The sequence below is a fragment of the Rhinatrema bivittatum genome, chromosome 11 (assembly GCF_901001135.1).
Source record: "Rhinatrema bivittatum chromosome 11, aRhiBiv1.1, whole genome shotgun sequence".
NCBI classification, from domain to species: domain Eukaryota; kingdom Metazoa; phylum Chordata; class Amphibia; order Gymnophiona; family Rhinatrematidae; genus Rhinatrema; species Rhinatrema bivittatum.
The window spans coordinates 102666417-102690152 of NC_042625.1; the positions used below are offsets into that span (position 1 = coordinate 102666417).

General features: G+C 51.6%; 1 protein-coding gene across 2 annotated transcripts in view; it reads left to right on the plus strand.

Moving 5' to 3' along the window:
* Nucleotides 1–23736, plus strand: part of ELOA (elongin A) — a 111285-nt gene that overhangs the window by 39253 nt on the left and 48296 nt on the right. For both annotated transcript variants that reach the window (XM_029619953.1, XM_029619952.1), the window contains exons 7-8: nucleotides 2610–2707; nucleotides 13850–14030. In XM_029619953.1, coding sequence (XP_029475813.1) covers nucleotides 2610–2707; nucleotides 13850–14030 — 279 coding nt within the window. The remainder of the gene's footprint in view (nucleotides 1–2609; nucleotides 2708–13849; nucleotides 14031–23736) is intronic.

A 23736-nucleotide genomic window follows, 5' to 3' on the forward strand; every position in this document is an offset into this window, starting at 1 on the left:
TGGGCGAGGGTGCATATGCGACCTCTTCAGTGCTCGCTGCTGTCTCGTTGGAACCCGCAGTCTCAGGACTATGCGGTTCAGCTCCATTTGCCAATGGAAATCTGCTCCTCCCTCCAGTGGTGGTTGCAGGAGGATCATCTAGGAAAGGGAGTTCCCTTGACCTCTACTACCTGGTTGGTATTCACCACAGATGTGAGTTTCCTCTGTTGGGGGCTCACTGTCTGGAGTTAACAGCCAAAGGCTCCCACTGGAACATCAATCACCTGGAAGCCTGGGCAGTATGGCTGGCGTGCTTGCAGTTCAGTCACAGGCTGCGGGATCAAGCGGTTCATGTGATGTAGGACAACGCGATGACTGTGGCCTACATGTGTCGCAGGAAATAACCTTCCGCCCATTCCATCAGTTGTTCTATCTGCACATGATCTGTCTCTCACATTGCAGGGAGAGTCTGGACCCAGGAGAGTGGGTGTGGTCAGCTGAGGCATTTCAGCTGATTGTGGATTGCTGGGACCTTCTATTCCTAGACTTGCTGGCGACTTCTTGCAGTGCGAAGGTTCCTTAATTCTACAGTCACAGGAAAGATCCGTGGTCCCTGGGATTAGATGCTTTCGTACAAGTCTGGCTGGAAGATAGATTGCTTTATGCCTTTTTCTCTGTGGCCCTTGCTGGGCAGGATAATTCTCAAGATCGAAGGCCATGGGTCACTAGTACTCCTGGTGGCACCGGACTGGCCCAGGCGGTTCTTCATGATGTTCGTCTTATGGTTTTTCTTCTGTGGTGATTGCCACCTTTCGCCACACTTGCAAGTTTTCCATTTCCTTGGCTTATGTGTGGGTTTGGAGAGTTTTTGAGGCCTGGTGTGAGGAGCGTGGTGTTCTTCCTTGTTCAGTTAAAATCCCACTCATTTTGGACTTTTTGCAGCAAGGGTTGAATAAAGGATTGGCCCTTAATTCCTTGAAGGTGCAGGTTGCAGCTTTTACCTGTTTCAGGGGCCAGGTGAATTGAATTCATTGTTGTCTCACCCTAATGTGATCCATTTTTTGAAGGGAGTGAAGCATCTTAGACCTCCCTTAAGGATACCGGTTCCCTTGTGCTGGACTTTTTGGCGGGCCCTATGTTCTGACCGCTGCTTATCCTTTCCTTGAGATTGTTGACCTTAAAGACTGTGTTCCTGGTGGCTGTATGTTCTGCGTGTTGGATTTCTGCGCTGCAGGCCTTATCTTGCCTGGGGTGACTCTGGGGGCATTACAGCTGCATACTGTTCCATCCTTCTTGCTCAAGGTAGTCTCAGACTTTTATTTGAATCAGTCTGTCTCCTTGCCATCCCTGGATAAGGTCAGGGATTGGGAGGAATATCGCCTCTTGTGCTCCTTGGATGTCAAGAGACATCTGGAGTTTTCTGAACCTTTTTGAAGCCGGATCGCCTGTTTGTTTTCCTTGGCGGGAGTAAGCAGGGTGCTCCAGCTTCGAGGATTATCATAGCTCGTTGGATTAAGGAGGTGGTCACGGCTGCCTATGTGGATGCTGGAAACCCGTTACCTACGCGGGTTAGGGCTCATTGCTCCAGGGCTCAGGCAGTGTCATGGGCGGACGTTAGTCTGTTGTCTCCTGTCGATATCTGCCGAGCTGCAACGTGGTCATCCTTACACACTTTTTCCAGGTTTTATCGTCTAGATGTGCAGGCCCAGGAGGATGCAGCCTTTGCACGTGTGGTGTTGACTGGACTGCGGGCAGCCTCCCACCCTGTTGGGGACTAGCTTTGATCCATCCCATTGGTCCTGAGACCATCTGTCTACATGCTAGGAAATGGAGAAATCACTTACCTGATAATTTCCTTTTCCGTAGTGTAGACAGGTGGACTTGGACTCAGCTTCCCGTCCTCAGCTGCTGCATAAGTGGGACTCTGGGTTCCCAGGGATTACTGGTATGTGTACATCCAGTCCCTGGCTTGGGATACCTGGAATCTGGGTCAGACCAAGGGTCCATCAAGCCCAGCATCCTGTTTCCAACAGTGGCCAATCCAGGCCATAAGAACCTGGCAAGTACCCAAACACTAAGTCTATTCCATGTAACCATTGCTAATGGTAATGTTTTAATTGTTTTTTGCTAGTCTGTCCACAGTTGCTTTTGAAGAGAGTATTGGCAGACTGGGGTCACTGCAGGAACATATATACTGTGGATGTCAGCTTGCGCCGTCTCCATCTGCTGGCAGGGGAGCATAACCCACTGGTCCTGAGTTCACCTGTCTACATTAAGGAAAACGAAATTAATAAGTAAGTTCTCATTTCTGTAGTTCCTCCGACTTAATATCATGGTGAAGGGATGCTCAATTAACAAGCGTCTGGTTTCCTAACCCGCTGACAGCCACTTCTCCTGGGCACCTGTTGCCGTGGAGGTCCTAGGGGTGCACAGTTTCCTCTAGCGCCTCCTTTTAACGGCGGCAGCCTAGTTTGCATATTGCATTGGGCGCCCCGGAGAGGTGGATCAGCGCATGTTAGGATAGTGCCTGTTTTCCGTGTTTTGATATTGCATCAGCATGTAAATTTGTGAATATATGCTCTTGTGTGCTTCTAAACCTGTCAGTGGCCCTTTCTTTCCTATGATTGCAGCAATCTATGAAGTGGGTGGTGTTCCATTTTCTGTGCTGGAGCCAGTCCTGGAGAAATGCACCCCTGAGCAGCTCTACCGAATCGAGGAGTGTAACCATGTGAGTGAGCAACACTGGGGAATGGGTGCATGGAATTTAGTGCAGCTCCAGGGTGAATCCAAGCTTTACCTTCCCTTTCACTACTGATTCTCAAGTTCTGATTTTCAGGCCCTACTCTGTGGCAGTGATAGTTAGTCACATCTTCACTGCATGTTTATGGACTTGGTCTCGCTCTGGGGGCTAGAGACTGCTGGCAGTATTCTAACTTTTATTTCTTAACCTTTTTTTTTCCCTTGCAAGCTATATTAAAAAGTATTGTTGCTGAATATACCCAGATCAGTCCAGAGAAGTGGGTTGTGTATCCCTACCAGCAGATGGAGTCAGAGAACCAAAACTTTGGGCACTGCCATATATACACGAGTGCCACCTGCAGTCCCCCAGTATTTCTCTGACTCCAGCAGATGGCAGAGATGCACTCCTGCAGTCTTTAGTTAAGTTTTTCAATTAGTTAGATAGCTTTTCTTTTAGTTGCTGTCGCTTCCTGAGGTGTTGGGCACCTTCGTGGGCCATCCCTCAGTGGAAGCCGGGCGTCCGGGGGATTGGATGTCCGTGGCAGGGTCTCGCCCACCACGGTTCGGTATGTGACGACCAGGGGCACCTGATCAGTCACCACTGAGGCTGCTGCAGCTGCTCCCTCGACCCCTGCAAGAGATTCCTCTGTTTTAAGCTCAGTAAGTTTAAAAAAAAAAAAAAGTTAAACTTATTGAGAGTCTGAGCGTCTGCTGATTGCCTTCGGTTCTGAGGTAAGGAAGGTCTGAACAGGGGGGACCGGGTCCTCTGAGGCTGTGTGGGGAGGTTGTCGGCCTTTTTGTCCCTCAGCTCCGGGTTTCCGGGTTGCTTTCAGAGGGCAGGGGTGAGTTTACAGTTTTAGACCAGTTTATTTTTTTTCTGTTCGCCGCGGTGTGGCTCAGGCGTTTTGGCCGGGATCGGGCTGCTTTTCAGTTGCCTTTCAGCGACGCGGCTGCGCGCGGTTTTTTTTTTTTCAGAGCATAATTTTTTTTTCCCTGAGCTGACTGGAATTTTTCCCGTGTCGCGGCTGCGATCGTTTGGTGATATTCGGGCCGTGTTCTCCCAAATGGGGCCGCGCGTGTGGTACTCGTGGCCTCTTTATGCACAAATTGTGCCCCGGGGCTGGAGGCCCCTTCCCTCAGGGAGGACTCGGGGGAGGAGGATTCTCCTGTTTTGGCACCGGTGAGGGAGGGACCCCACGGGGGGGGGGGGGGGGGGGAGATAACGATGTGACTCCAGGCGAATCCCCGCAGAGAGAGGGGGCCTCGGAGGGGTTTTCCACAGAGTTTGTCCTCCTAATGCAGGAAGCTTTCCTGGCACGGAAGCGCTCTGCGGGTAAGAGATCCGGGAGACATTGTAGAACCACCTGGGAAACCAAGTCGGGGCGTGGCGCCTAGACAGCGTCCTATGGCTCAGCCTCACCCGAGGGAGGAGGGCTCCCAGGGAGCTCGGGGGCCGACACGGTGGGCAGATGCAGACGACCCGATACCCCTCCTGTGGAGGGAGATGATCCCAGCGTGGTGCGCCTATTTAAAAGAGATGAGCTACGGCCTCTTATTCCCCAGGTCCTTGAGGTCCTGGAGCTTAAAGGTTTCCCAGGAGGAGTCTGACATGAGGGCGTTCCCTGTACGTAGCAGGATCAGGTCCAGACTGCTGGGCTATGCCTCCCTTCCAGCAGATGGAGTCGGAGAAAAGCTGAAAAGCACCTCCCACATAACCCGGGGTGCCACCTGCCATCCCTCAGTATTTTCTCTGACTCCAGCAGATTGAGAGGCATAACCTGCGGTCCTGATCTTCCAAAATTCCTGGGGACTTGCCCCATCAGGTTTGAGTTTATAAAAAAAAAAAAAAAAAGATATAAGACCATTTTGACTGGATCATTTAAAAAAAACAACCTAATACCTTTTTTTTTTTTTTTCCTTTCTTTCTTTCTGAACCTTCTTAGAAGTTTTTCCAGCAGCAAGGCAGGGCATTGGCCTACAGCTAACACCCGGAGTGGTTATAACAGTAGCCTGGTGAGAAGAGGGGGAGGATTTACCGGTGGGCCGGTCACTCTCCCCCTCCCTCAGAGACGTCTTAATTCCTCTGCCACCCCCCAGTGCCGTCCCCGAGGGCTGAGAACTTAGTTTTCCAAAAAAAAAAGAGATTTTAAATCTGATTTGGATTTTAGTAATTTCTTTATTAACCAGGATTCCTACCTCAGCCGCGCCTGCCTACAGTCTCCCGGGTCTTCGGAGGGGGTGGAGCTTCCACCCGACTGCCAGCGATGCCGAGAGGGACTGCTCGTAAATCTTATGGAGAGCCAGGGCTCCGGCTCTCCCGCGAAGGCCTCTGCTCCTGGTGTCTCCCGGGGGCGAGGGGCCTTCGCGACGATCGGTTCCGGCGTGGGGGGGGCGGCCATTTCACGGCCGAAAATTTCGCGCTGCGCTCACGTGGTTGAAGGGCAGAGGCCTGGCTCGTTCCCGATTAGCGCGGGAGCGGCGGCCTCGGACAGGGACGCTGATTTCTCTGAGGAGAGAGAGGATCTCCCTCCTCCGCTGTCCCCGCTGGCTCTAAGCCCGCACAGGCCGCGCGGTTTGCCTTCGGACACGGCTCCTCCTCCATCCCATCCCCCGGGGGGCCCTTAAAGCGACAACACCCATTTTCATCTAAATTTATTTTATTATTGCATAAAGCTTATATGGAGGCGGAGACTGAGTGGGATTCACAGTCTCCCAGCCCAGCTAAGATCCTGAGGGATTCCATGGGTCAGGGAAGGGCGGATTCTCGCATCCCTTACTCTAACCCGGTGACCCTGGGGGATACATTCACCCATGATTTGGGTGATGAGGGGGACGATGCCACCCAGGTGGAGGGGGATGACCCCTAGGTCCTCCGTCTGTTCCGACGGGAAGAGCTGGATCCCCTGATCTTACACGTACTTCAGGAGCTGGAACTTCCTCTCTCACAGGAGATGTCAGATTTATCTATGGGTGATTCAGCTATATTGCATTTTTGGAGGCAAGAACTGGATCCATCTTTTACCTTCTGGAGAAATGCTGTTTGTCTTTTAATTAGTATCCAACACCATGAATGCTAACTTACCCAGCTTGCCAATACCTGCATCTAAAGTTACCTGCCCCCATACTTACTTCACTGTCTGTTAAACCCTAATCTTTGTAGTTCCCATGTAAATTGTCTGTCTCCGATCGAAACTTGTAAACTGTTGTGATGGCGGAACCGAATGATGGTATATAAAACTCGATAAATAAAATAAATTATGGAACGGATGATCGGTAAAAGACGTCACCCAAATAAGAAAGGAAGGATTCTAGATACGTGGCTTCCATATTTATTTATTTATCGAGTTTTATATACCGTCGTTTGGTTTCCCCATCACAACGGTTTACAAAGTTTCAATGTTTAACAGAGTTTCCAAAAGGTTCGTATGGTTGCTAACATAGAAAAATATCATTTTTATAAACTTAGTTTATAGGTTAATCTATACATATTTCGGTTCTGTGTTATAATATAGTCTTGTATTGGGTCCACCAGTTTGCCTAGTGTTAATAGGAGGGGAATGATGTTTTGGAGTCATTGAGTGAGTTGGTGGCTTTGGTAAACATCCAGATTTTTAGCTCTTTTTTGGAAAGTTTTTAAGTTTTCTTGTGTTCTGAGTTGGATTGGGAGGGTGTTCCAGAGTTTAGGGCTTCCTAGTGAAATTGCTCTCTTGCATTGAGGTGAGTTGTTTAGAACGAGCAGGTGCAATCTTTAATAGCCCTTTATTTGCTGATCTGAGGGTTCTGTTTGGAGCATGCAATTTTATGGATGAACTTAGCCAGTTCCCTGTACGTACCTGGATCAGTCCAGACAGTGGGTTATGTCCCCAATCAGCAGATGGAGTCAGCACAAGCTTTGAGGGGCGTCACCATATATCCTACTACCCCCTCTGCAGGAGTTCAGTATCTTCTGACTCCAGCAGATGCGAGTAGGGGAATCAGGGCTTCCCCCAGTTTGTTTAGGATATCCTTTTTCCTTTGCTTACTTTGTCTCTGGCTTCTTGCTTTTTCATCTGGATCAAGTTTGAATTAAGTTTAAAAAAAAAAAAAAAAAAGGTCCTCAACTTTTGGGGAGGCGTGGCTTACCCTCTGTCTTGTTTTTCTTTCTGTGCTGCGACCTGGTCGATTGGGGACGGGGTAAGTTGCAGAGTTTATTTGGTGTTAATTTCTCTCCACAGCTCCCCAGCACCAGTGCCTCGCGGAAGCCGGTGGGGCCGGCCTCCCCGCGATTGCTCCCTCGTCCGCGGCCATTTTGCAGCTCCTCGTGGGCTGCTGAGGCAGACAGGGAGGGATTCTCCGGCGGGTCGCGTGGCCGGGAAGGCCCCCCTGCGGCAACCATCTCCGGTTTGGACGGCAGGCAGTGCAGGCCGCCGGGCCCCCCCCCGCAGCGGCGCTTTTTACACTTGCGCCCCCCCCCCCCCCCCCGAGGCTTTCTTTGATTTTTTTCTTGCCAGCTTTGAGTGGCTTCTGCAGGAGATCCCGATGCCGCGGCCGTCGTGTTGTTCGGCCTGCGGCGAACCGGGGTCCCGGATCTCCCGCGAGGGCATCTGCGCACGGTGCCTTCCGGGGGGGAAGGCACCTCGCAGTCCCTCAGCGAATTTTCTTTTCTTCCCTGTTTGCCCGGGCGGCGCGGGCTGGCCACTCCGCCATTTTTTGGTGGGAACGGCGGCCATTTTACACCCTCAGCCGCCCTGAGGAGACTCAGGCAGCGCGGGAGGACAGAGATCTGCGGAGGTTTCTCCTCCGACCTTGCTGCCAGAACAAGGCCCTCAGGGTCAGGGACCACGGTTTCTCTTCCTCTGGAGCCCCCTTGAGCAGACCGGGGTTCTCCCCGGAGTTTATTCTGCTTATGCACACGGCATACCTGCAGGGCTTAGACGCTCCTGCGGGAACCTCCCCCGGCCAAGATACACGGCTGTCGCCTATCAACAAAGGCCCCCCCCGACCGACGGGAGCGGGGGCCCCCCATCCTCCACCCGGGTTCCGTCCTTCTCCCGCGCAGTGGGGGCGGCGTCAGGCCCAGCGGCACATGGACCGGATCTTCCGGATGTGGGCCAAGGGGACAGCACGCCTGAGGGGGACGACCCGCGTACGCTTACGCCCTTTCAGAGGGAAGAGCTGGATGACCTCATCCCACAGATTATTCAGGAATTGGATCTGGACCCGCCGCCTGATCCGCCGCTCCAGTAGCCCCCCTGTCGTCACTTCCTCGAAGAAGGGAGACACGTCCTGGCGGCACTTCGACCGAGGGCTCGGCGTTTCCCCATCCACGAATCGTTCCGACAACTTCTCACTAGGGAATGGGTAAAACCGGAGGCTTCCCTGAAGGTCAGCCGTGCCATGGAGAAGCTGTATCCACTCCCTGAGGACTTCCCTGGATCTTATCAAGGTCCCAAAAGTGGACTCCGTGGTGTCGGCGGTCACGAAGAGGACGACTATACCAGTGATGGGAGGGTGCGGCCTTACGAGATACGCAAGATCGCAAGTTGGAAGTTTTTCTTAAGAGGGTCTTCGAAGTCTCCGCACTGGGTATGCGGGGCAGTGATGTGCAGGTTCGCTTGCCCAGAGAGCTAGCCCTTCTCTGGGTGCAACAGCTTCTCACGTCTCAGGATCTGCCAGCCGATGAGGCCCGCCCAGGCGGATAGGCTAGAAGCTGCGGTGGTGGGTGGTACGGGGGCGGACGCCTCGTACGATCTTTTTCGGGTCCTGGCAAGATCCATGGTTTCGGTAGTGGCGGCACGACAACTACTGTGGCTTCGCAATTGGGCGGCGGATACGTCCTCCAAGTCGAGTCTGGGCTCTCTTCCCTTCAGAGGCAAGTTTCCTCTTTGGGGGAGGACTTGGACCAGATCATCAAGTCCCTGGGGGAAAACGCTGTTCATCGCCTGCCGGAGGATAGATATCGTCCATCTAGAGCGTTTGCTTCTTCCCGGACCAGAGCCAGGGCGCAACGGCGCTACAGGAGCTACAGGTCGACAGGCTCCCGGTCCTCTGCCTCCAGGTCTCAGCCCTGGTCGCGCTCCTTTTGCGGTCGTAGGCCCGCGCACGCCGCTTCCGGGCCAGGGAACCCCGCGCCTAAGTCCTCAGAAATGATGCCAGTCTCGCCCACTCCTCCGTCCCCAGGATTGGGGGCCGGCTGACGCATTTCCACAAGGAGTGGGCGCGGATCACCTCAGACCAGTGGGTCTTGGATACCATAAAACACGGCTACGCATTGGAATTTGTCCGCCCTCCGAAGGGAAGGTTCATCTTCTCTTCCTGTGGCTCGGCCCTCAAGAGAAGAGCGGTGGCAGTTGACGCTGGACAGACTACGGGAGATAGGCGCTATTGTGCCCGTGCCCGTCGGAGAGGTGGGCTCGGGCCACATTCCATCTACTTCGTCGTGCCAAAGAAGGACGGATCCTTCCGGCCATCTTAGACCTAAAAAGAAGACAACAAGTCCCGTCCGGGTGGTCCGGTTCCGCATGGAAACGCTACGGTCAGTGATTGTGGCGGTGCATCGGGGGAGTTTCCTCGCTCCCTGGATCTAACGGAGGCCTACCTACACATTCCCATCCGCCCAGACCATCACCGCTTTCCCTCCGTTTCAAGATCCTGGATCAGCATTTTCAGTTCACAGCTCTCCCGTTTGGATTGGCGACGGTGCCCGCGTACCTTCACCAAGATCATGGTAGTCTTGCTTGCGCCCTTCGAAGGAGGGGCATTCTGGTCCATCCTTATCTGGACGATGGCTCATCCGGGCGAAGTCCTTCAACCACGGGCAAGCAGCGGTGACCAGGGTATACAGTTTCTGCATTTCCCTGGGATGGGTAGTGAACTTCTCCAAGAGCTTCCCTCGTGCCCTCGCAGCGCTTGGATTTTTTGGGGGCGACCTTCGACACCCGACTGGGCGAAGTCTTTCTGCGCCAGGACAAGGCTCAATCCTTGCGGGATCACATACAGCGGTTCTCTGCGTTAACCAGATCCCACCTCTTGGGACTACCTGCAGCTCCTGGAGTGATGGGCTCCACCATCGACCTGGTCCCTTGGGCGTTTGCACATCTCAGGTCCTTACAGGGGGCGCTCCTCTCCCCTTGGAAACCAATTTCGCAGGACTACCAGATGGTTCTTCTTCCGCTTCTGCAGCCTGGCCAGGAACAGTCTGGGCTGGTGGCTGGACCCGTCGAATCGGGCTCGCGGCGTGTCCCTCGATGTGCCAAATTGGGTGGTGATAACCACCGATGCCAGCCTAGTCAGCTGGGGAGCAGTGTGGCGACCGCAGCGGCCACGCAGGGAACGTGGTCCGCGGTGGAGTCGAAGTGGTCAATCCATCGTCTGGAGACCAGAGCGGTCAGACTAGCTTCTTCGGAACCGGGAGGTCAGGATCCTATCGGACAACGCTACCACCGTGGCCTATATCAATCGACAGGGAGGCACTCGCAGCCCGCAGGTTGCGCTCGATGGCAGCGATGTTGATGCAGTGGGCAGAGCGCCATCTTGTCCGTCTGGCGGCCTCACACATCGCCGGAGTGGACAACGTCCAGGCGGACTTCCTAAGTCGCCAACTGCTGGATCCCGGAGAGTGGTCCCTCTCCAACGAGGCGATGCAGCTACTTGTCCATCGGTGGGGGGCTCCCCACGTGGATCTGATGGCGTCCGCGCTAAACGCAAAGGCTCCACGTTTCTTCAGTCGCAGAAGAGAGCGCGGCGCGGAGGGAGTGGATGCACTAGTGCTCCCGTGGCTGCCACATCTTCTACTCTACGCCTTCCCACCGTGGCCACTGGTGGGCAGAATCCTCCGCAGAATAGAAGGTCATCAGGGGACTGTGATCTTCGTCGCTCCAGAGTGGCCCAGGCGACCCTGGTTTGCGGATCTGCTCCAGCTGGTGATCGACGGTCCAATCAGACTAGGACACCTCCCCCGTCTCCTACATCAGGGCCCGGTATTTTTCGATCAGGCAGAACTCTTCTGTCTTGCGGCCTGGCTTTTGAGAGGGCGTCGCCTCCGGCGCCGGGGCTACCCGGAGGCGGTAGTCTCGACGCTGTTGCAGGGCGGAAGACGTCGACATCGGTGGCCTATGTTCGAGTCTGGAAGGTTTTCGAGGTGTGGTGTACCAGCCAGGACACGAGACCCACGAGGGCTTCGGTTCCCCAGATCCTTCAGTTTCTCCAAGCGGGGGGTGGATAAAGGGCTCGCCTACAATTCGCTCCGGGTTCAGGTGGCCGCCCTAGGGTCACTTCGGCGCTATGGCAGCTCTCTGCTCCAGCACCTGGACATTGCTCGATTCCTCAAGGGTGTCAAACATCTGCGACCCCTGTTACGGGACCCTTGTCCTTCCTGGAGTCTTAACCTGGTGCTTCGCTCCCTGTCGGGACCACCTTTCGAACCACTGCGTAGTGCAACGATTAAGGATATCACTCTCAAGACTGTGTTTCTCGTGGCCATCTGTTCCGCTCGTCGCATTTCGGAACTGCAGGCTCTGTCGTGTAGAGAGCCTTTATCTGCGATTCACAGACTTTGGAGTTTCACTTCGTACCGTTCCCTCTTTTCTTCCATAAAGTGGTTTCGGCGTTCCATCTGAACCAGTCGGTGGAATTGCCGTTTCTTCTCTCCGGCGAGCCGAAGGCCCGCCGACTCTTGGATGTCAAGCGCACCCTGCGCCTCTATCTAATGAGTTCCGGACCTCTGACCATCTCTTCGTACTTGGTCAGGCCCTAAGAAAGGGTCTCAGGCCTCGAAGACGACCATTGCCAGATGGCTGAAGGAAGGCCATTGTCGCTTCTTACATTGGGGCGGGGCGGAACTCCCCCACCCGGTATTATAGCGCATTCCACACGCTCTCAGGCGGCCTCCTGGGTGGAGGCTCGTTCGGTCTCTGCCCAAGAATTTGTCGAGCAGCAACCTGGAAGTCGTTACACACGTTCTCGAGGCACTATCGCCTGCACCTCGCCTCTTCAGTTTCGGGACACTTTGGCGAGCAGGTTTCTCCGAGCAGGCCTCGCAGGACCCCACCCGATTTAGGGAAGCTTGGGTACAATCCCACTGTCTGGACTGATCCAGGTACGTCAGGGAAAAGAAAATTATTACTTACCTGCTAATTTTCGTTCCTGTAGTACCATGGATCAGTCCAGAACGCCCACCGCGTTTGTTTCCTTACTCCTGCTCGGCTTCCTTTCTACGTTTTTCCGACTTCTGGCAAATTATGGCAGTTGTTCTGTGTTCTTTCACGGTTTGTTATTTACACTGTTTGCACAGCTCCCTACCAGGTTGGTAGGATGTTTGCAGTTAAGCTCTGAAGTTCCATTGGCTTGTTGCTCTGTCTATATAAACTTGATCCAGAGGAGGTTGGTCTACTCGGGCTTTGATATACTCGATACTGAACTCCTGTAGGAGGGGGTAGTGGTATATATGGTTACGCCCCCTCGAAGCTTGTGCTGACTCCATCTGCTGGATTGGGGACATAACCCACTGTCTGGACTGATCATGGTACTACAGGAACGAAAATTAGCAGTAAGTAATAATTTTCTTTTGTTTTCGTATATTTTATGTAGTATGGATAGTATTTTATATTCTATCCTAAATTTTATTGGGAGCCAGTGTAGTGATATGTGTAGGAGTATTGATCATGTTTTTAGATCCAGTGAGTATTCTTGCAGATGCGTTTTGTAGGATTTGGAGTGGTCGGATGGTGTTAAGAGGTAAGTTGAATGGTAGGGGAGTTACAGTAGTCCAGGTTGGAGAAGATGAGTAGTTTGAAGGACTGATCTGAAGTCGTTGGGGGAGAGGAAAAGGTTTAATTGACATAGTGTTAGGAGTTTGTGATATCCGTCTTGATTTTAGTTGTGATGTGGTTCTTGAAGAAAAGTTCCTTGTCAATTATGACTCCAAGATTGCGTGCATGATTGACCGGAGAGATAGCCATGTTTTGGTTCATTAGGTTGAGTGGTGGTAGTTGAGGAGCGTTGTTCTTTCTATCCAGTATGATTATTTCAGTCTTATCGAAGTTTGATGAGTTTCATATTTAGATTCCTTGTTGCCACGTGTTCAAAGTCAAGTTTTCTAATACCTGTTGATGGGCATTTCTAATACCTATTGATGGACAATTCACAGTTGATGTTGGACTCGCATTATAGCTCTGGGTCTAGGGTGGTGGGGAGTAAGGGGTTTCTGCTTTACTATTATCTTGACAAAGTTTACTCTGCACCTACTGTGTTCAGGAGCAAAACTATTTTTGTTCTATGTACTTCTGCTCTGGAGTTATTGACCTAATGTTTGTTTGGTTTGTTAATACTACTAATAATAAAAAGATTTAAACATAGATGGAATGTCAGCTAACCTCATATCAGTTCAAAATGTTCTTCAACCTTATAGCTCAGTATCTTTGTCTAGCTTATAGCATCCAACTGTCAATATTAACAACTACAAGGTTTTAACACAAATATCATGTTATAATGTTATACTTGTTAAAAGCTGTCTATGATCAAAAATAAACTTAGGAGAACATGGATAATGACTTCTTGTGTGACATGTCAAAAGTGTTTCACTGAGACTAAGGGCCTATGAGCACCCACATCAGTGGGAGCTACAACTGACTCATAGGCCAATGTTCAAGGTAAGCCCATCGGCTCTGCCTTCCCCGTCACACTGTCATTGCATGCTGTTTTGATTCAATTAGAGTTTCTGATGATGTCATATTTTGCACCTTCTATTCTGACCTAAAAAAGGGTAATTTCTTGCCTAACTTTTGGGAGTTTTTTTTTACTTTATGTTACATAAATACTGTTGGAAAGGAGCATTGGATTTGATCCAGTAGTGATCCCAGTGTTCCTAGTTGCATTGTAATAAATAACCATCTGAGAGGAACCCTGGAATCCGTTCCCCTGAAAGGTGACTGCAGTGATGTAACCAGTTTGGAGCAGTTCTTGGCTTGAGCAAGCATGGAGGCATTTTTGATTCTGTGTGTATGTTTCAGTCCCCAGTGGTAATGAAGAAAATATTCTTATACACCTTACGACTTCCGTCTTTTGCTGCTCTGTCTTGTGCTTGGTTCCTTTGTGCTTCCTGTGCATTGTGTTTGGAGGCTGCCTTGCTTGTAACTGACTTGCTCTGTTTCAGGTGTTAGTTGAGGATACAGATCGACTATGGATGCAACACTGTCAGCGGGATTTTAAGAACGAGAAGGCTGAAGAGTTTGAATCTTGGAGAGAGATGTATCTTCGACTCCATGATGCACGGGAACAGAGGCTGCTTATGTTAACACAAAATATTCGTTCAGCTCATGCCAATAAGCCAAAATGTAAGTGGAACTTTGCTAAAGGTGCAGAAAACAGGAGAGTGGCAGGGAGTGAAAAGAGGGGCCAATTCACAAGGACAGGAATGAAATGCAAGGGCTTATTAATGCTTGAGGTGTGTAACATCTTCCCCCTTTTTTGGAAAGCAGGGAATATAAGAACATACTGGGTCAGACTAAGGGTCCATCAAGCCCAGTATCCTGTTTCCAACAGTGGCCAATCTAAGTCACAAGAACTTGGCAAGTACCCAGACATTAAATAGATCACAAGCTACTATTGCTTATTAATTACTGTCATAGCAGTTTATGGATTTATCCTCTTGGAATCTATCCAAAGCTTTTTTAAACCTAGTTACCGTAACTGCTGTAACCACATCCTCTGGCAATGAATTCCAGAGCTTAACTATGCGCTGAGTGAGAGAGAATTTTCTTTGATTTGTTTTAAATGAGCTACTTGCTAACTTCATGGTGTCTCTACTTGGTTTCTTTGAAAAAACTGAAGTATCTCACTTCTTTTTATTCATTTATTTAGCTCATGAATTTCATTGATAGATCAAGGCGAGTTGCTTTTAGATATTTCAGATATTTCCCTACCCCAGAGGGTTTACAGTCTAATAGATTTACTAAGCTTCAAAATATGCCATTCCCTGTACGTACCAGGATCAGTCCAGACTCCTGGGTTTTGCCCCCCCTCTAGCAGATGGAGACAGAGGTTTACAAACAAAAACTCCGCCTATATCTAGGCTGGTGCCACCTACAGTCTGGCAGTATTCTTCTGTCTCCAGCAGGTGGAGAGGGTGCAAAACCAGCCTAAAGTTAGGTGTTGGGGGAAAAAAAAAAATATTAGATAAAATAAGAAATTTGTCACTGGCAGGTAGGTGTTGTACTTTCGGAGGGGAGGACCGCAGAGGCTTGCCTGCTGGTCCCAGTCCCCGCCTCCCAGGGGACGGTAGGGTCCTGAGGGGACCATTCCCCCTGGTTGAGGCAGCCGAGGAGTGGGGGAGCCCCAAGTACCGGCACTTACAGGACTGGGGGTAATACCGGGAGTCCCGGCTCACTCCCCCCAGCCGGCTCCGGATCCGAGGTAAAGTTTTCTTTATTTGTGGTTTAAAAAAAAAAAAAAGTTATTCGGTGTGTGTGCGCCTGGTACTGTTTGGCTTACTCCTTCTAAGGGGGCTGGAGCTCGGCGATCCCGGGAGGTTTCGGGGAAACTTACTTTTTTCTTCGGGCTTCCTGTCTTCTCTGCGAGGTTCTTCATGCCCAGGCAGGCTGCCTGCAGGGCCTGCGGGTCCGTGGTAGCGCGGCTGTCTAGAGACAGCCTGTGCTCCGGGTGCGTGGGCGGCGGAGAGGGGGTGTCGACGGCAGCTCCGGGGACCCGAAGGGGTAGGCAGTCGCGCATTGGGGCTTCCGCCGCGGTTTCTTCTTCCTTCTTCGTTTTCGGAGCGGTCGTCTTCGGCACAGCCGGGGGCGGCCGCCATTTTGTCCCCATTTTCGGCGGGGACGGCGGCCATTTTCTCGGCGCGGGCAGCCGAGATCAGCGCGGGAAGGCGCGGCACAGGAGAGTTCGTGGATCCACCGCGTTTGTCCCCCCAACGGGGCCCTGAGGGGGGGGACAGGCCGGCAGGGTCTATGGTTCAGGGTATTCCCCCGGGGAAGGGGGTGAGGAGGAGGGTCATCGGACTCCTCCTTTAATTCTCAATTTGTTTTACTGATGCATAAGGCTTTTTAAAGCCAGACGTCTGGCTAGAAAAAGATCCGCAGGGGGACCCCGGCCTCGGAGTCTGGGGCTCCTGCAGAGAAGGTGAGGGAAACCCGGTCCGGGGGAGGAAGGGCCGGCTCAGGCCCGACCCTACGCTCTGGGGAGCCGGAGTTTCTCAAAACTCCTCCTCGGAGGTCTGAGGAGCCAGAGGAGGATCTGGATTTTCCCATCCCAGCCCCCGAGGGGGGGTTGAGGGCGATGAAGAGCCGGGAGCCAAGGGTTCCGGAGTAGACCCCATGGAACGGAGGGGGATGACCCGAAGTGGTCAGGTTATTCCATAAGGAGGAGTTAGGACCCCTCATTCTGGAAATCTGGGGGAGCTGGGAATTCCGCCTCCCCAGGTGGAATCTCGTCTTGGACAGACGGATCCGGTCGTCCTGGGGCTCCGGGTCCGTCTTCGGCGTTCCCGGCTGCACTTTTCGGCCTCAGATTTACTTTTAAGGAGTGGGATACTCCGGATTTGGGCCTAAAAGTTGCTAAAGCCATGGATAAGTTATATCCTCTGCCTGAGGACGTTATGGAAGCTTTGCGCCTGCCAAGGATTGATTCCGCGGTGGCAGCGGTAACGAACAAAGACACTATCCCGGTGACAGGAGGGTTCGGCGCTTAAGGATATCCAGGAATAGGAAGTTGAAGTGCGCTGAAGCGATTTTTTGAGGTTTCGGCATTGGGAATGCCGTTGCAGCGATTTGTAGTAATTTTTCGTTGAGAGCTGGGCTTTCGCTGGGCACAGCAGCTTTGGCCAGTGAATCCCTGTCTTCGGACGAGGCGAGGCAGGCAAGTCGGTTAGAAGCGGTCATCGCCTATAGTGCGGATGCCTTTATGATCTCTGCGCATTGCCCACAAGGACCATGGTCTCCCCCGCGGTTGGCGGCGCTGGCGGCTGCCTATGGCTTCCGCCATTGGGCGGCGGATTGGCACCTCAAGGCTAGGTTGGGTTCCCTTCCCTTTAAGGGGAAGTTGCTGTTGGCAAGGAGTTGGAGGACCTAATTGAATCCTTGGGTGAGAATAAGGTCACCGTCTACCGGAGGATAGACATCGTTACCGGGGGGGGCCTCCGGCCTCTCGTCCTCGTTTTCGGGCGGTCGTATAGACCGAGACCGGCTCGAGGTTTCGAACTCAGCGTTCCGTCACAGCGCGACGTGCCAGCAATCGTATTCTCAGTCCTTTCGTGGGCGTCGTTTCGGCCGTCCCGGGAGCCGGTCAGGCTGCGCAGGGCGGTAAGCCAGCGCAATGATGTGAGGCCGGTCCTTCCTGTCCCCTCCGTTCCCAAGATTGGAGGCAGGTTATGCCGGTTTTACGAGGAATGGACCAGAATCACGTCGGATCAGTGGGTACTAGATGGTGATAAGACACGGCTACGCGTTAGAATTTTCGCAACCGCCCGCCTCAGTGCTTCTGGTGTCCCCCTTGCGGGTTTTCAGAGAACGTCGAGCGGTGGGGGCGACTCTGGCTTGGCTGCGCGATCTCAGGGGCCATAGTACCGGTCCCCCCCCGGCGAGCTCCGGCAGGGCCGGGTATTCCATTTTTTCGTGGTTCCCAAGAAGGAGGGAACGTTCTGTCCTATTTCTCGATCTGAAGAGTGTCAACAAGTGTCTAAGGGTACTCGTTTTCGGATGGAAACCTTACGGTCCGTAATCGCGTCGGTAAGGAAATGGGAGTTTTCTGGCTTCGTTGGATCTCACGGAGGCGTACCTTCACATTGGCATTCGGCAGGAGCCACCAACGGTTTCTCCGGTTTGCGGTAATGGAGCAGCATTACAGTTTCAGGCGTTGCCATTTGGCCTGGCAACGGCTTCCGCGCACGTTCACCAAGATTATGGGTGGTGGTGGCAGCGAGGCTCCGCGAAAGAGGGGGCTGTTGGTGCATCCATACTTGGACGATTGGCTGATTCGGGCCAAGTCGAGGAAGCTTTGTCATCTGGCGATCCAGCAGGTTCTACATCTGTTACGCTCGCTGGGCTGGGTGGGTCAATGTAGCCAAGAGCCATCTGGTTCCGTCGCAATCCCTGGAATATTGGGAGCTGTGTTCGACACGTGTCGAGGTACGGTGACCTTAACACAGGATCGAATCTTAAAATTGCAGGGTCAGATTCAAAGGTTGTTACGCAAACCGATACCAGTAGTATGGGATTATTTACAGGTAATTGGGCTCTATGAACTCCACGCTAGAGTTAGTTCCATGGGCGTTTGCGCATATGCGTCCCTTGCAGTCCGCGTTGCTCTCCCGCTGGCGCCCCGTCTCGGAGGAATTTTTCCTCAGCTTGCCATTGACCCAGGACCCCAGAGACAGCTTGCCGTGGTGGGCTCTGCCCAGGCCAACTTGAGTCGAGGGGTTTCGTTGGAAACTCCATCGTGGACGGTGGTTACCACGGACGCCAGCCTGCTCGGTTGGGGAGCGGTCTGTCTCGGGCAGGCAGTTCAGGGAACTTGGGTCGGCTCGGGAGGTGTCGTGGTCCATCAGTCCGGTTGGAAACTCGAGCGGTGCGGCCTGGCTCTGTTGAATTTTCTCCCGCTCGTCCGCAGTCGGTTCGGTCAGGATTCTGTCGGACCATGCGACCACGGTAGCTTACATCATCAGCAGGGGGGGAACCCGGAGTCAGCCGGTAGCGGCCTAAGCTCGGTCGTTGATGATATGGGGCGTGAAGCCCACCTGAGCAGTATTGCGGCCTCCCACATTAGCCAGGATTAGAAAACGTCCAGGCGGATTTTCCTCAGTCGCCATTGGTTGGATCCCGGGAGTGGGAGCTCGCGGAAGAAGCATTCCGGCTCGTCTGCGATCGGTGGAGCACTCCAGCGGTAGACCTGATGGTTTACATTCAAGAATGCAAAAGCTCCACGGTTTTTTGCTCGCCGCCGGGAGATGTCGGCGGAAGGAGTAGACGTGCAGGTGGGTACCGTGGCCGATGGATTGTGTTACTATAACGTGGTTCCCTCGTGGCCGCTCATAGGAAGGGTGCTGCGTCGAATAGAGAAGCACCCGCGCATGTGATCATGGTCGCCCCAGAATGGCCAAGGAGTGCGTGGTTCGCGGATCTACTGAATCTAGCGGTCGAGGGGCCGCTTTGTTTTCAGTTTCTTCCGGACCTCCTGCATCAGGGGCCCGTTTGTTTCGACCTGGTTCATTGCTTTTGTCTAGCGGCATGGCTTTTGAGAGGCAGCGGTTGAGATCGAAGGGGTATGCTGAGTCGGTCGTATCTACACTTTTGCGTTCCCGTAAGAAGTCTACGTCCATGGCTTATGTGCGAGTGTGGAGACTTTTTGAGTCTTGGTGTTTGGAGCGCAGCGTAGTGCCTACCTGGGCGGCTATCCCGGACATACTGCTGTTTCTTCAGGACGGATTGTCCAAAGGGCTTTCCTGTAGTTCCTTGAGGGTTCAAGTGGCGGCGTTAGGTCCTTCCGTGGTCGGGTGCATGGAGCTTCGATGTGCGGCGCATCCGGATGTGGTACGTTTCCTTCGGGGGGCGAAGCAGTTGCGCCATCTGTTTCGACAGCGTGCCCGTCTTAGAATTGAATATTGTTCTTAAGGCGTTGTGTGCGGCACCTTTGAAACCTCTTCGCCATTGCCACCCTTAAGGATTGACGCTAAAGGTTGGTATTCTTGGTGGCCATGGTCTCGGCACGGCGGATTTTCTGAGCTTCAGGCTCTGTCGTGTCGAGAGCCTTTTTTTTGCGGATTTCGGATTCGGGAATCTCGTTGCGGACGGTACCGTCTTTTTTTACCCAAGGTGGTCTCATCGTTTCACGTGAATCAGACGGTAGAGCTGCCATCCTTTGGGCAGGTGCGGTCTTCGGACCCTATGGCCAAGGATCTTCGTAAGTTAGATGTGCGGCGCGTGTTGCTACATATTATTTGGAAGTCACTAATGCCTTCAGGGAATCCGACCACCTATTCGTGCTCTATGGTGGTTCAAGGCGGGGTAAAGCGGCCTCCAAGACTACGATTGCTCGGTGGTTGAAAGAAACCATTAGGTCGGCGTATCTGTTGCAGGGGAGGTCGTTGCCTGTGGGGCTGAGAGCCCACTCTACTCGAGCCCAGGCTGCTTCCTGGGCAGAATGCCACCATATACCTACGGAGGAGATCTGTAGGGCGGCCACCTGGAAATCGGTCCACACTTTTGCCCGGCACTATCGTTTGGATGTGAAAGCGCCAGGGTCGTCGGGGTTTGGAGAAGGGGTGCTTAGAGCAGGCCTCTCCGGCTCCCACCCTAAGTAAGGTAAGCTCTGGTACATCCCAGGAGTCTGGACTGATCCTGGTACGTACAGGGAAAAGAAAATTAGGTTCTTACCTTTTGCTAATTTTCGTTCCTGTAGTACCGAGGATCAGTCCAGAGTCCCGCCCAGTATTGGGAATTTTGCCAGGAGAGGATGTGTGGTCTGTGTGTGGTATCTAAGTCTGAAGGTTTGTTTTCTTGTTCGTTACTTCGAGTTCGGTACCCAGTTGGGTGGAGTTAGACACAGTTTTTGGAGTTGACAATTTCAGAGTTTTCTCAGGATTCTATGTTGCATTGGTCTTGCTGCTTTGACATTAAGTAATACTGCCAGACTGTAGGTGGCACCAGCCTAGATATAGGCGGAGTTTTTGTTTATAAACTTCTGTCTCCATCTGCTAGAGGGGGGGCAAAACCCAGGAGTCTGGACTGATCCTCGGTACTACAGGAATGAAAATTAGCAAAAGGTAAGAACCTAATTTTCTTTTTATGCACAATAAATGCTGTATATCGTGATAATGGCATATCATGGTGATGCGTTTTTTGCCCAGAATATGCTTCTATTGCAAAGAGCTGCTTTGCATGTGATTAGCATGGATACATTTTGCAAATTCATACAAAGCAGCTAACACATAGGTAAACATATGCTAATAAAGTAGCACCATATTTTTATCTACAACTGAAGAGGGGCAAAGGCCAGTCGATGCCATTTTGAAAGATGGCGTTGATCGGACTGGCGCTTAGGGGGTGCTCCGGGCCTCACTAAACTCCAGGGATGACTTTTCAAAGTATGGAGTGGGTCTAGGGCATGGGCTAGGGTAGGGAGAGCGGTAGTAGACAAGGAGGAGCCTCTAGACACCTGGGAGGCATGGGGGTGAGGGGAGCAGAATGCCTGGAGGTGTGGTGTCACCACGTGATTATTTTTATCATTTTTAAACTTTGGGCAGGAGGCAGGCGGGGGTCTTGCCAGAGTGTTGAGTGGCCTTTAACCCTTTAACACTATGTTGGACCTGGGCAAAGTGGGCTGCCATCACTTGTTTTTTCCTATTTCCTGGTGATATTTTTTTTATCACAAAAAATATTGTGGGGAAATGGCAGGGAGAGGACAAATGAATGGGAAGGTCCCCCCTCTCTCCCACAATGTTTTAATGAGAACGTTGTATTCTGCCAAGAACAGAAATTGGTAGATGGAGAGAGAAGAAATTTCTATAAATGAATAAATGTCACCCCTCCTGCGGTAAAATATAGCAGTATAGTAAATCTTCCCCAAAGTTTGTACTTGAGGCAGTAAATGGTGAAATGACTTTCCCAAGATCACAAGGAGCTAGGGACTTCCCTGGTTCTCAGCCCAGATTGCTTCTCCATCCCTTGCACTAATTCCTCGCCAGTAGGAAAAAAAGACCTAAATAAAGTAGTAAGCCCAGGAAGACAGAATCAAATGCTGTTTCTCTGTCAATAAGCAGGGCTGAATTAGCCAAGAGGCGTGGGTGATGTCAGGCAATGGCTCTGAAGAAAGCCACCTCACTAAGCTCAATATTGCATTCTCACGCATGGGCTGCCTTAGGAGACCCTCAATCCTTTCTTGTCCGAGCTTCTGTGCAGATGTGTACCCTTTCTCTTGATCTCTTTTTGTATTTTATAGTTTTCTTGTCAAAACTTGCATTGAGTTCACTTGCTATTGTGGCAGCCATCAAATGTCCGGCTCCAAGAAGACTTACTTCCAGTGCCTTCAGGTACTATGTGTCTGGCTGCAAAATATCAGTTACCGATAGCCAACAATATTTGTTACAAATGCCTGGACTCAGACCATTATGAAACCAACTCTTATGATTGTGGTCTGATGTCACAAGGTCCCAGAGGAACAGGGCCTGGAAGATGGAAGAACTTTGCAGTTTGGTGAAAGGTGAGAGTTGTTCCTTTCAAAGCAGGACCCTTTTTGGACTCCCTCTGCTGAGCTGAACAGCAGCTTCCCGAGTAAAGCCCTTTCCATCTGTAGTGCGGTATCTTGTTTGCTGCAGTACAGAACTTGAGCAAGATGTGGAAGCATGTTGAGCAGGGGTTGCTGAGCCCCTCGACGCAGGGCCCTTTGGGGCTCATCAGCACACACAAAGAAAAAGCACCATGCATCACAAGCTGGCAGGGCAGTTGGTGCCCACACATTGCACCTGCTGTTGACTGCACTGGGCCTTGGTTCCTGCATCTCCAATGCGTCAGGTTTCAAATCAGCCGATGCAGTTATCTGCTCTTGATGTACCCAGCATCTGCGCGATCACTGCATCAAACTAAGATGCACCAGTCTCTGGCTCCATTAGTGCATTCGAGGAAGGAACAACCTTCAAGGGGCCCTGAAAGCTTACTTTTTTCTCGGACTTGTTTGAGACTCTGGAATCCGATAAGCTCCTTGGTGCCTATGTCTGTAAGTGGATGCAAGGGCAGTTAATACAGGAGGAGGCTTCCTCCTGGAGTCCACTGAGCTTCGCAGGAGGATGACCCCACACTAGTATTGGAGGACAATGTCTGTTTCCCCAAACTTTGAGTCGGATGACACAACAGCACATTGACCAGTTGGCTAAATTGGTAAAGACTTTATTTTGCCTCACTAGCAGCAAGTGACAAGCAGGGCACCCTTAAACCTCTCCTATCCAGAATGGTGGATTTATTTCCTCAAAGGGGAGTTATTCTCTCTTACATGCCTCAGGAGCTCCTGTCTGAGATGCCAGTAGTTGAATCTAGCCGCAAAACCTTTTTTCTTTGTGGAGGAATCTAACCAGTCTGAGGTGGAAGCACTGGACATAGTCTGAAGCATGCTCCCCTCGAGACCAAAGAGGATCTGGCTTGATTGCCTTCATCATCATTGGTGTCATGAGTTAGTGTCCTTTTACCTCTTGGTTCTGAGGTAAGGTCTATGAGGATTCCCTCCTTACCTGATCTGCTTAAGCATTCCTGTCCACCAGAAGACCTCTAAATTCCTGGACAAGTGGGCAAAGTGTATGATTCATAAGAATTGCCATCCTGGGTCAGACCAAGAGTCCATCAAGCTCTCCATCCTGTCTCTAAAAGTGGCCAATCTAAGTCACAAGTATCTGGCAAGTACCCAAACATTAAATTGATCTCAAGCTACTGTTGCTTAATAATTAATAGCAGTTTATGGATTTTTCCTCTAGGAACTTATCCAGACCTTGATCATGAGAGGTCTTGAACGAGTAGATGTGACTCGGTTATTTACACTTTCGAATAATTAGAAGGACTAGGGGGCATTCCATGAAGTTAGCAAGTAACACATTTAAGACTAATCGGAGAAAATTCTTTTCACTCAACGCACAATAAAGCTCTGGAATTTGTTGCCAGAGAAGGTAGTTAGTGCAGCTGGTTCAAAAAAAGGTTTGGATAAGTTCTTGGAGGAGAAGTCCATTAATGGCTATTAATCATATACTTAGGGAATAGCCACTGCTATTAATTGCACTCAGTAGCATGGGTTCTTCTTAGTGTTTGGGTAATTGCCAGGTTCTTGTGGCCTGGTTTTTGGCCTCTGTTGGAAACAGGATGCTGGGCTTGATGGACCTTGGTCTGTCCCAGCATGGCAATTTCTTATGTTCTTATGTTCTTATGCTGTAACCACATCCTCTGGCAATAAATTCCAGAGCTTAACTATGCGCTGAGTGAAAACCTTTCTTTGATTTGTTTTAAACGAGCTACTTGCTAACTTCATAGCAGCCCCCTGGTCCTTCTATTATCTGAGAGA